This window comes from Nicotiana attenuata, chromosome 3 (assembly GCF_001879085.1).
Source record: "Nicotiana attenuata strain UT chromosome 3, NIATTr2, whole genome shotgun sequence".
Lineage (NCBI taxonomy): Eukaryota > Viridiplantae > Streptophyta > Magnoliopsida > Solanales > Solanaceae > Nicotiana > Nicotiana attenuata.
Genome location: NC_031991.1, coordinates 70464139 through 70476516, shown reverse-complemented (window position 1 = coordinate 70476516; position 12378 = coordinate 70464139). Strand labels below are relative to the sequence as shown.

Sequence of the window (12378 nt, the reverse complement as noted above, 5' to 3'; positions counted from 1 at the left end):
TTACAAAAAATTAATTTATTTCACTATAAAAGGATGAGTTTTAATAAAAATTGTCTACATATGAACTTTAATTATATTTTTAGTCTTTGGTTGAAATTATTTCATATTTTTCTTCTGGCTTTATCTAATCAGCCTAAATAGGTGTTCACCGGACCACTTAAATTAAAAAAATTGAATGATGTGTAATTTATATATAATTCATATATAATATGTGAATAATCGTGTGTTATCGGTATATCATCTATTTATAGCAGCTATAAAAAATAACCAATAAATATGGCCGAATATTATATAAATATTCCATAAGATTTCAGTTTTTTGAGTTTATCCATGATATAACTTCTATTATAATAATTTTAAAACTCTCTACTAATGTTCAAAAATATTTTATCTTTGAATTAAAAAAGTAAAGAGTTTTTTTTCGAAACAATTTGTTTACATTTAAAAAAAAAATATTTCACATCATACCAATTTTCTCTTTATATATACTCTTTGTTACACTTAAAGTCGCTATAGAAACTATCAATTAGAAACTAATTTCTCTCTTGTTGAGTTTGCAAAAAAAAAAAAAAACTTTCACATAATCTAATGATTCAAAACAAATATTCGTCAACGAAAAAAAATATTATACCCTTGCAATATTGGCTTGACTACAGCTAAATGAAGGGGTTTCAGCTTATATCCTTCAATTCCTTGAATGTGCTAAATTGAAATTAATGATAGCAATTGTATAGCCAAAGTTTTGTTATTTGTTTGATGTCCATTTATGCAAATTGACTCTTCAAACAAATATTCTTCAAGAAGAAAAAAGAAGCAACTTTTTTTTTTTTAATATTGACTAATTTTGTGATGTTTCTTTCTCCAGCATGTATGTTTACTTTATTATATATGTAAGTAAACTTTTATTTGGTTTTGTAAACTCTTTTTTGTTATTTAGATAAACATAGACGTGTACCCTATATATTACATTCATTTTGAAAGAATTTCGTTTTATTCAAATCTAGCTACAGTGTTTCAAGAACTATACTTATAGGATTTTAAATTTGAAAGAGTTTTATAGTTATATGGAGTTTTTTTTTTTTTTTTTGCTAGAGGCGAAGTAGTATTTAACTAATTAGAAAAAATAAAAAAAGTTCCTAACATGTTTGTAAATGATCATTAACCGAATTAAGTATGATAACATGTTAAAAAAAAGATAAATTTTATTTTTAATTTAAATTCGAGTTCTATAACTTTATCTATAAATTCAAAATTATCTTTTAATTCAAATTATATATATATATATATATATATATTTGATTTAACTAAAATAGTCAAATATAGAAGAAAGTTACCATATACTATTGACATTTATTAGCTTGCCACTTGACTTAACCATAATGTCAATTATATATGGTAACTTTCTTGCTTTAATATATATATAGATTTTATATAACAGCACTTCCCTATGATATTCAAAAATATTCGAAACAAACGAGACTGTTATAAAGAGGTTTAACTGTAAATGAAAGAGTCAAAGAAATTGTCGAGATTAAATTGTAAAACCCTATTAGTTGTCTTTCTTTTTTTCTAAAAATACTACTCCTATGTTTTGATGATTTTCTCACATTTGCATTTGCCAAAATATAATATTACTCCCAACATTTAGTTTACATGATATTCTTGTTTTCATTTTTTGGACTTGACAAAATATTTGGCACACTTGTTTTAACAATATCATTTTTTTACACAATTAACAACTTTAAGGAATTCTACAACTCTTCTCTATTTAATACCTTATTTCACTAATAATAGTATTAAATTTCTCGTCAAACACCATCACACAAAATAAAATGGATGAAGTCATACTAAACAACTAACCAAAAAGAACTCACATCTCTGTATAAAGTAAAATATGTTCATATTAAATGCTCGCATAATAAAGCGACACGTGGAACCGGAGTTAGATGGAAGCAAAGCAAATGTCAGTTAAGTCCGAGAGCATCATTCCCGTTTGTTCTCGAAGGGAGGATTGCTCATAATAAAGCCAAAATAAATGTCTACCGCCCGGTAATATTTAATGGAGAATACTCTATAGCATTAAGTACACAATCCGTTACAGAGAATATAGCATTCATGGCATGTCGTTACACATTCTTCAATGGCCTCCATAATTATCATTTAAGAGGAACTTGATCCTAGGACCTTGTTCCATTGGAGCAACTACAAATAATGAGTTCAACAACCATTGTTGGAGAGGAATTTAATGATAAGCTTATGATATATACTGTTCAAAGCTCGATAATATTTATCATATTGGGATCAAATCGATTCACTTGTCTATAACCACATATAAATTCAACTGTATCGTTTTACGGGTAAACAGTTTGGTGCCCACCGTGGGGCTTAGACATTTGTGTAACTGGATTGATCCTTGCATCTATTACTAACTTGTTTGATTCTTTGTTCTTAGCAAAAATCATTAAAAAAATGGCAGATAACGATGTCAACATCGCACACAACACTGAGGCCCAAGGAAATCAGCCTCAACATGAATACTCGAGCAGTGATACCCGCAACGAGGGGGATGAGGCCACGTTGATCCATTGTGGACAATATACGTGACATGTTCAAGAGGCAACTCCTGATGATGCTGAAGATGAGCACGTCGCCGAAACAGTAAAGATCCTGAGGGAGCAACAAAAGGCTATTATGGGCCATCTCTCGCAACAGGATCATGTCATGATAGAGTTGAGGCGGGCGTTGTCGTGTGCTTCCACACTCTTCTCCCTAAACCATGTATAATAATGTTATATTTCTTCAAAATTACTTAAATATATGTGCGTCAACCCATGCACGCACCTCTACAAGTGAAGTTGGCAGTTCAAATCACGCTGTGAATGGTCTTGTTTTCAGCATGCAATATAGATATATATGTGAAAATTACTAAAATTTCAAAAAGAGTAAATGTAGTGGGCCGTGGTAAGATACTAAAGTAAACCAGTCAAATATATATTGTAAATCCACCTATTCACAATAGTGCACACATCCTCTTTAAAATTCTGGATTCGCCTCTAATAAAGTATACCTTTGTAGCTTCCTTTTATATCTATAACAAAGAATTTTTCGACTATCAATTATGCACGATACAGAACTCGACGGATAATGAACTTTTACTTGTTAAAGAGTTCAAGACGCACAAATACAAAACTCAATGGATAATGAACTTACACCTCTACCTTTTTTTCATTTAAAAACCTGACTACTTTTACCTGTTATGGAGTTCCAACCACTTATGTGCGTCTGATCCACCACACATCATGCATTACAACCTATCTTTTTCTTATACTATTGTGGCAATAATTAGGGCAGCTTGCTTATTGCATTTGTACAACTGATTTAGTCATGTTTGGCAAATATTTGTTACTTAAGGAGACAACTGTCTATTGGGTATTGGCCTATCAATTTTTCATGAATAGAATGTGAAAAATATCACTTTTCACATTTTCAGACTCGATCATTGTTTGAGTTCTACCCTGAAAATGATTGCTGTATGACTAAAAACATATGGACAATAAAGTATTTAGCTAAATTTAGAAAGGAAAAAGAAAAACTGAGAAAAGGCATATACTGTAATATTTACAGCTTCCTTCATTATAAAGGACATGCATTTACAGAAGATCACAGCATGAGAATAACAACTGCAATCCGACTATGCCCTACCTAATGTTGTTAGTTCAGTCAAAGCAAAACTAACTGCCCAAAATTCTATAGAGAAACTATTAACTACCTTGTCATGTATCATCTGACATTTTGTAAGGACTTCCAACTCAAGAAACCAGAAACTTGATGGTATAAATTTGATGGATTTATACATCATATACAGGCAAGCGCTCCTCAATACAGACACGGCAGATAGGGCATCTCTTACATTTTTCACAGCAGGTACTGCACCACATCAGAAAAGAATGAACAGTAATATTATTGGCGAGTAACCAGTATGCTTGCCCACAAAGGTAGAGCATAATACCTGCAAAGGACACGATGCCTGCAAGGGAGTAGCACCGTACTAATCTCTCCTTCAAAACAAACCCTACATAAAACTTTTTCCTGCGGAGTATAAAAAATCAATTGGAAGTTAATGTGATCAAATATACAAGAAGAAGATCTCACACCAACAAATGTAACATTTTGCACACAAGAAAAATGAGATTGTTCAAAATCGCACAACAAACTCTACCCACATCGTCTCAAACAGCTACCATTATCCCATATCTCAAGCTAAGACCGATTAACTAAACCATAGCATTACATTTATCGAAGTATTCATTTAGATCACCAGACATGAAATGTAAATGTTACCAGAACTCCTGGGAGTGAAATGTGAAGATAAATCAGAGAATGTCAATGATGTTTTTATTTTTTAAAATAAGGAAACTGTTGATGATGTAAAACCTAAGGATCACCAATTAGCGGATTGCGCGTAGCTGTTGTTGTGGTCCTAGGTACAACTTAAGATATTCCCATTAGCAAGTACTATTTCAAGCCAAGAGGCAGAAAAAAGCTATAGTTAAGTTACAGTCACTTCAGTTAGTGTAACTGTCAAATGTTTTATTTTCTCCTCGGAAGGCAGTGACAGTAATAATGATGATAATAATAAAATATCCAAGGCGAAAACAAAAAGATTTCTAGTAGTCCAAGGTCAGGTTAGGGATTTAAAAATAAGAAAAAATATTAAAAGAAAGATTCAGACAAATGTTACTTCATAGTCTGATGGAAGGCAAAATTATTTAACCAAAGCTGAAAGATAACACAGCCAATAATGTACAACAACAACAAATAACTAGAAAGTACAAGTATTGCCCATGAAACATAATCATGCAATATACTGAAAATGGATTAAATATCATATCTCCTGCACCACAGAGTTGTGAAGGCCTACGCGAAATTAAGAAGCTTACATTTTGAAGTCTTTCATATTCCTGCTGGCTCAATTTAGTAATTTCTGCTTGCTCACCCAGAGCTGCTTGAAGTCTCCAAACCTATGACAAAGCCCAACAGAAGACAAAAGTTAAGGAAATACAGAATAAGCAGAACAGAGAGCATCTGATCAATCAATAAAATGGTATGAACACAATTTCAAATTTTTGTGGGAATACAACAACAACAAAAAACCCAGTGAAATCCCACAAGTGGGGTCTGGGGAGGGCAAAGTGTACGCAAACCTTACCCCTACCTTATACGATTGCAAGTAAATAGCAAGAGTTATTATTACAAGAGTAATTGTTTTATCAATGAAAAGCAACTGATCGTCCAAAATAGGGTGTGAATATAATATCAAAATATGGTCGGCACTTACCCTAACCCCCCCCCCCCCCACATACACACACACAAAAAAAAAAGAAGATGTATTTCACGGAAAATGCGTTAGATTATCCAATAGAACGTATGAACATCATATAAAAAATTTGTAGGCAAGTACGATCAAGTGACAATTATGAACTTATGAGGGAATATCCGAGAGATATCAGTACAAGGATATACTGTGTATATAGTTTTTTATCAAGAATTTTTATTTGCTATATAGGTATACATGGCAGAGATTATTAGATTTCAGGAAATTGTCATATAATATCATACACAACTTGGTTTTAAAATATGAATCCCGAAAAGTTCATAAGTAGACAGAGAAATGTACGTTAAACTTACCTCCTCAGCAAGATCCTTCTTGGGCATTTTCTTGACTATTTCAGGTGGATAACCACAAAAAGTATTATACCTACAAAACAATAAGTAGTTACTATAATGAACTAAAGTCTCTCTTTTTTTACTTTTGATCAAGATAATAAAATAAAGTCTCGATAGCAGACTTCATCTCAGCCACATTTACGATTCACGAATCTAGTAATTGCTCGTGCAAAGAAAAGCAAAAGGCACTATTGCTACCATAAGCTTTAACATCACTGAACTATAAGGACTGAACGAACTCCAATTCTATGAGTAGGAGTGTTCAGAAAAGATTAAAAAAACAGACGGAACAATAAACTAATTTACAACAACATAATAAACCGACGTGTTCATTGATTTGGTCAATGTGGTGTTAAATCTGAGAAACAGACAAACTGGTATGGCTTTGCTATTTACAGAAAATGTTGAAACGAAACCAAACCGACAATATTTCTCTCTATTTGCTTTTTGTAGATGAGATTATCAACCCAAACTATGGTTGGCTTCTCAAGTTGAAGAAGTTTGTTTCAGCTCTTGTTTAGACATATTCATTGCAAGTGAATTAAGGATTTAAATTATTCAATTAAAGAGTTACATTATTTTGCTCCTTCACCTATGCAGAACCATCTTAAAGATATGGCCTTCACAAATCATCTTTTACCACTGTCCAGCATTTCTGATAGAAACCTATCAAATACCCATTTTGGAGCTTATTTAGCTAATAATGCATGTAGTCGGCTTATTCTCTCTAGGGTAGAAACTATAGTAAAACCAAAATGCAAACACCCTTACTGTAGAGTTTAATTTTGGATTTTATAAGTTTTTTAGGGCGGAGGTAAAGTTAAAGAACCTAACAGAAAAACCAAGCACAATTTATAAAATAAAAAGTTCAAAATCTACAATTTCATCGTGGGAATCTTAGATCATGGACAAATTGTGAAGTGTGAGATGATTTCAGTAGCAACATCATGCTTAAAGCGGGAAATGGAAACATGATTATCTTTTGGAAGCCTAGATGGCATGACAAAGATGCTCTCAGTAATGTCTTCCCAACCATCTTTTGGACATTGAATTCTTTGGCATTTGAGATTCAGAAGAAACCTAAAAGATGGTGGAATTCTTTGGCATTTGAGATTTAGAAGTAATGTAAAGAATTGGAAAATTGAGTTCCAAAACCTCATGAAATTACTTTATGAGTAGAACATCACAGTTTTGGACCATGATCATGAAAATGGAATGAGAAAGGAAGCGAAATTCTTTCAGGGAAGTCCTTCTACCACAGATTAGTAAGAAGGGAGGACAAATGATCAATTCCAGAGCTCCAAGAAAGGTACACTGATTCACTCGAGAGGTATACTTTTCACTTGACTGGCAGTAAGGGGTACCATTTTTACAGCCAATTATTTGAGGAAAGGAAAAACATATATTAGCTGACATCACATGCAAAGACTCTCGGAAGAAGAAGACGTAAATCACTTGTTGCATAGCCAAGTTGCTACTCAGTTTGGTGGACAGCGGTAAATTGGTAGGTAAGTGGTCAATGCCAGCTACAGTCAATGATGTAATGTTCAGCTGGGAAGAAAATAGAAAATGCATAGCTTATGATATAGCCATTTGGCTATTATCTGCGCAGTTGGGGGGAAAGGACAGGAGAACCTTGAAGGATTGGGAAGATCTAATATAGATGATGGCATGTCTTTTCTTTTAGCAAATTTTGGAGCAGCTATGAGGTTCTTGTCAGCGTAGATGATTGGATATTATTTATAGAGAACGTACTTTTGTGTACACTTTCTACTTTTGTTTACCATTTGTACAGAACTTTTTCACGTGACCACTTGTGTGTATGCGTGTATATATATATATATGTATGAATTTTTTTTTTTGCCTATTACTTTATCAAAAAATAAACTTGTCCTTTCACCATGGAAATGAAATGCAATGCAAAGAACTCAGAGGCAGAGGAGAAGCAAAAACAAAGAGGGAAAACCACTCTTACCCCGGAAATCCATCATGGAATAGTCGAGCCTGTTCTTCTCGACTTGATTCATCAATGGACCACCAACCAAGTAGCCTGCTTATTGAAAATACCAACACATATTAGGCACCACTTAACTGCAGCATCAAGAATCACTATTATGTGGCAGTTAAAAGTCTTCTTGTTATCCCATAATTTTCTGATTCTTCCTTTTGCACACCATGTTTTACAGAAAAGAAACCTGTAATGATTTATCTATCTGCATCTTGTTGGTTCTTCATAACTTTACCTGGAACCGTGATGCATAAACGCAAAGCAGTCACGCACTCTTGAAGAGAATACATGATATCGTCCCGCAACAGCTCCACTTCGCAATAAAAGAATAATTTTCTCAACAAATCTTAATGTAGCAAACAAGACCCCAGCTCCTTGCAATAGGAATATGGGTAAGAATAGAAGTGGAAGGGAAATGTGTCTTGCACTTGCAGGTGTTCCCTGAAATTCAGAAGAATAAATTAATTGATACAAATTCCAAGTATATCCTCCAAAAAGTAGCTGAGACACAATTATACCAGAGTAGCTTACCTCCAGGCGCATACAGAGGAGGATTTGGAAACATATGATTGGAACTTTCATTAGGTGACCACCGAGGTCTTGCAGCCCACACATTCTATTCTGTGGTTCCTCCTCTGAGGAAACCACTAAACCACTATTCCAGTCAAGATATCTGATAGTAGTAGATGATGAACTAGCTCCATGTGCAAGAGAGCTTCCATGAATCGTTGGATTTGACCACTTCGTACAAACAAGAAAAGCAAAGCACTCAGCAATACTGCCAAAAGATGTTGAACTTTGTCAGTTTTAGCCGAATCCACTATAAGAAGAAAGACGACTAAGAGCATCACAAAAAAGAAGTACCCATAATTTATAAACAAGTCCCACCAGCCCAGAGCGCCAACATCACCTGGAACAACAAAGGAATAGTGTAAGAATAGGTATTATTGCTGCAAGGATTACACCCCTACATGTATACATACATGTTTTGGAAGAAAGATCAATTAATCCAAAAAAAAGAAAAAAAGAATAGGTAGTAGTGACGTAAAACACTTGCATACTATAAATAAACCAATCAAACCTTGGATTACATTTAGAATTGAAATATAACTCCCCTTAACGGAACATGAATTCCAGGATTTTCTATTTTCTTTTTTTTTCCATCTCAATATTTCATCAACCAATGAATAGACATATAAGTGAATATCCAAAGACCACTTTCGGCCACATTGTATCACACCTAAAAGCTGTCGCGTAAAAGCACTTGGTCCTAAAACACTAATCACTGGTAATGTGTCGCTCTTCCCTGAAGAAATTTCTGCTTTTCAATATCCAATTACTTGTAGGATAAGTTCTCAATTGTGCAAAAAGAATATGGTGGATTCAAGACCATTAGCTGGCATAATTAAATGGAAGTAATGAACTAAGACGGGCTTCCAGAATATCAAGGTATTGATCAGCAAATGCAACAATGGACCTCAAATATCTTGTGACGACCCGACCCGTCGTCTCATGTGTTACTGCCCCGTTTTCCCCATTTATTGCTTCTTCATGTTTCATTATCGGCATTTGGTAAGTTAGAGTCGAATCGGTTTGGTTTTGGTAGAAAATGAGGCATTTAGTCTTTTTAAGGAAGGCTTGTAATGGAAAAGTCAACCAGATGTTGACTATTGAGTTAGAGGGCTCGGATGTGAATTCCGGTGATTTGGTTAGCTTCGGGGGATGATTTGTGACTTAGGAGTGCGATCGGAATTGATTTTGGAGGTTCGGTGTAGAATTAGGCTTGAATTGGCGAAGTTAGTATTTTGGCGAATTCCGGTTGGTAGGTGAGATTTTGATCCAGGGGTCGGAATGAGATTCCGAGAGTTGCAGTAGCTTCGTTAGGTGATTTTGGATGTGTGTGCAAAATTTCAGGTCATTCGGAGGTATTCTGGTTGGGTTTTTGATCGAATGCGTGTTTCGGAAGTTTTAGAAGAACTTAGGCTTGAATTCGATGAGAAATGATAGTTTTAGTGTTGTTTGAGGTGTTTTGATGATTGGAGCAAGTTTGAATAAGGTATTGGATCATGTTGGTGTCTTTGGTTGAGGTCCCGGGGGCCTCGGGGTGATTTCGGATGGCTAACGGGATGAAAATTGAAGTTGGAGATTGCAGGTTCATATCTGATATCTGGTATTTTCGCTTCTGCGGAAATGAACCGCAGAAGCGGTCGCGCAGAGGCGAAGGGAGGATCGCAGAAGCGACTTTTGGGCCTGGTGCTGTTTTCACAGAAGCGGTTATGGGAGCCGCATCTGCGAAGCCGCAGATGCGGAAGGGAGACCGGAGAAGCGGTTTTTGAATTTTAGGAGATTCCGCAGAAGCGGAAATATTACCGACCGCAGATGCGGTAGTCGCAGAAGCGACAAAGGACCGCAGAAGCGGAAATAACTGATCAGAAAGGGTTTTAATTCCCTTCGCGAAATATTTACAGAACACATATTTTAACTTCGGACTTGGGGTGTTCTTGAGCGATTTTGAAGAGGAAATTCAAGGACTTCGATCAGGTAAGCATTCTTGGACTTGGAACACAATTTTATCATGCAAATACATGAAATTTCACTGAAAACTCAAGGAATTAAGGTCAAAAATGGTGGTTTAAGGCTTGAAACCTAAGAGAACAAAAATGGGAATTTGAGGGGTCATTTGGACTCCGATTTTGGTGTTCTTTATATGTATAGACTCGTGGCGAGATAAGGAATCCGGTGATGTAAAATTTATAATTTTTCGAGAAGCGGGCCCGGGGCTCGGGTTTTGCCAACTTCGTGATTTTCGATGTTTTTCGAGTCTTTTCGATTGGGTTATATTCCCTTAGCATATTGTGACGTATTCGTTGTGATTTTGGTCAGATTCGACGCGCGAAGAGGTGAATTCGAAAGGCAAGGGCATAGCAAGCTAGGACTTTGGTCGGCTTGAGGTTAGTAATAAATGTAAATGCTGTGTTGAGGGTTTGAAACCCCGAATTTGCACAACGTAGGGCTATGTGAGGTGACTTGCACGCCGGATAACGGGCGTGGGGTAGAGCACCGTCAGGGATTGTGACTTGGTCCGTCCCGCTTAATAAAAATTGATACCTATTTGATTGTAGATTTGTAATGTCCTTATAAAAAAATGGATTAACTGTCATAATTGGGCTTCGTGCCAACTACTTGAATCTTTCAGGGATTATTTTAATGGTTTCCTACCATATTTATAAATATTAAACTCAGTCCTGGTATTTAATACTGTGTTTGAAATCTCAGCCATTTTCTTAAATTAGAAATTAAGTTAATATTTTTAAATGAAGTTTGGGCTGAATATTTTTATACTATTGTGTGATCTTTGGACTGAGTATGGGATCGGGCTGCACGCCGCAGCAGTATTATAATGATATTGATATGAGGCCAAGGGCCTGTTTGATGCCACGAGATGGCTTATTATTGCGCTTGGGCCGTAAGGGGCCCCTCCCGGAGTCTGCACACCCCCAGTGAGCGCCGTCGACGTTAAATAAATGGAGCGGGCTGCACGGCCGCAGCGGGGTACTGGAGGTACCGGTTTATGTGTTGCATTGCATATTTAATTGTTATTTATTTCTTCATCTGTTGTGATGTTTATTCTAACTGTATTGTAGTTTAAGGGTATTATTAGCTTCACTTTGTGTTTATTTAGGATTTCTTATCCTCAGACCTTATTTATATTTATTACTTTCTGAATTGGAAGTACTCACAATACTCCCTGCACCTTGTGTGCAGATCCAGGTACACCAAAGGGTGAGTGAGGACTTATTAGCTGAGCAATGATTATCTGAGAGTGTCGAGGTAGCTGCATGGCGTTCGCAGCCTTGATCTCTCCCTTCCATCTTTTATTATTTCATTCATATTATTTTTCCTGGTCGGACTTGTAATAGGTGAATAATCTGCTTCTAGAGGCTCATGTTCGTGACACCAGATTCTGTGGGTTGATCAGTACTTTGTTTTCATTTTGGGGTTTTCGAATGTTAGAAATTATTTCAGAAATTCCGCACTAAATTGGTATTTTTAATAGTGAATATTTATTCATCTATCTAGATTTATTGGCTAAGGTTGTGTAAATGGTCGGGCTTGCCTAGCAATGTGTTGGGCGCCATCACGACCGGGGTTTGGGTCGTGACATATCTACTTATTCAGGCTTTTAGAAAAGTGTCTCTGATGCCTTTGATAAATCAGCAACAAAACTTTGAGAATTTCTCCTTGTTGCTTTCTGCTGAAAAAAAATTAGTGCCCTTTTGTGACTTCACTTCCCAAAAGAACATGCCTAAATTTGGGAGTCTTTCAGTTTCTTCATTTACTCTTTTTTTCTGATGACATAATTTAGGGTTTAAAGAGAGGAAATGACGAATTGACATAGGCTTAAAGAAAAACTGACAAGCAAGCACGAATGAATGGGACTTGTTTTGCAAGCCCCTGCTTCTCCTCTAAACATGACTAAGGGCATCTTGCACTGTCATCCTGTTACTTAAACAAATATAATTCATGTACTCTATGTCAAAATGACTACACAAAAACTCGAGGAATGCAATTGAACATCAATAAACTTCAACTGTCAAAGAATGGATGATCTTTAGGAAAGAGTACCCCCCCCCCCCCCAAAA

The 12378-nt window shown here is 35.6% G+C and overlaps 1 protein-coding gene across 1 annotated transcript in view; it reads right to left on the bottom strand.

The window, feature by feature from the left end:
• LOC109224058 overlaps positions 3548–12378 on the bottom strand; it is a 13560-nt gene continuing 4729 nt past the window's right edge. Inside the window, exons 7-14 of the mRNA XM_019388601.1 lie at positions 8600–8645; positions 8267–8513; positions 7971–8176; positions 7703–7777; positions 5689–5758; positions 4941–5021; positions 4010–4089; positions 3548–3927 (exon numbers count right to left, since the gene is read on the bottom strand). Of these exons, the coding sequence (XP_019244146.1) occupies positions 3849–3927; positions 4010–4089; positions 4941–5021; positions 5689–5758; positions 7703–7777; positions 7971–8176; positions 8267–8513; positions 8600–8645 (884 nt within the window). The 3' untranslated portion in view covers positions 3548–3848. The remainder of the gene's footprint in view (positions 3928–4009; positions 4090–4940; positions 5022–5688; positions 5759–7702; positions 7778–7970; positions 8177–8266; positions 8514–8599; positions 8646–12378) is intronic.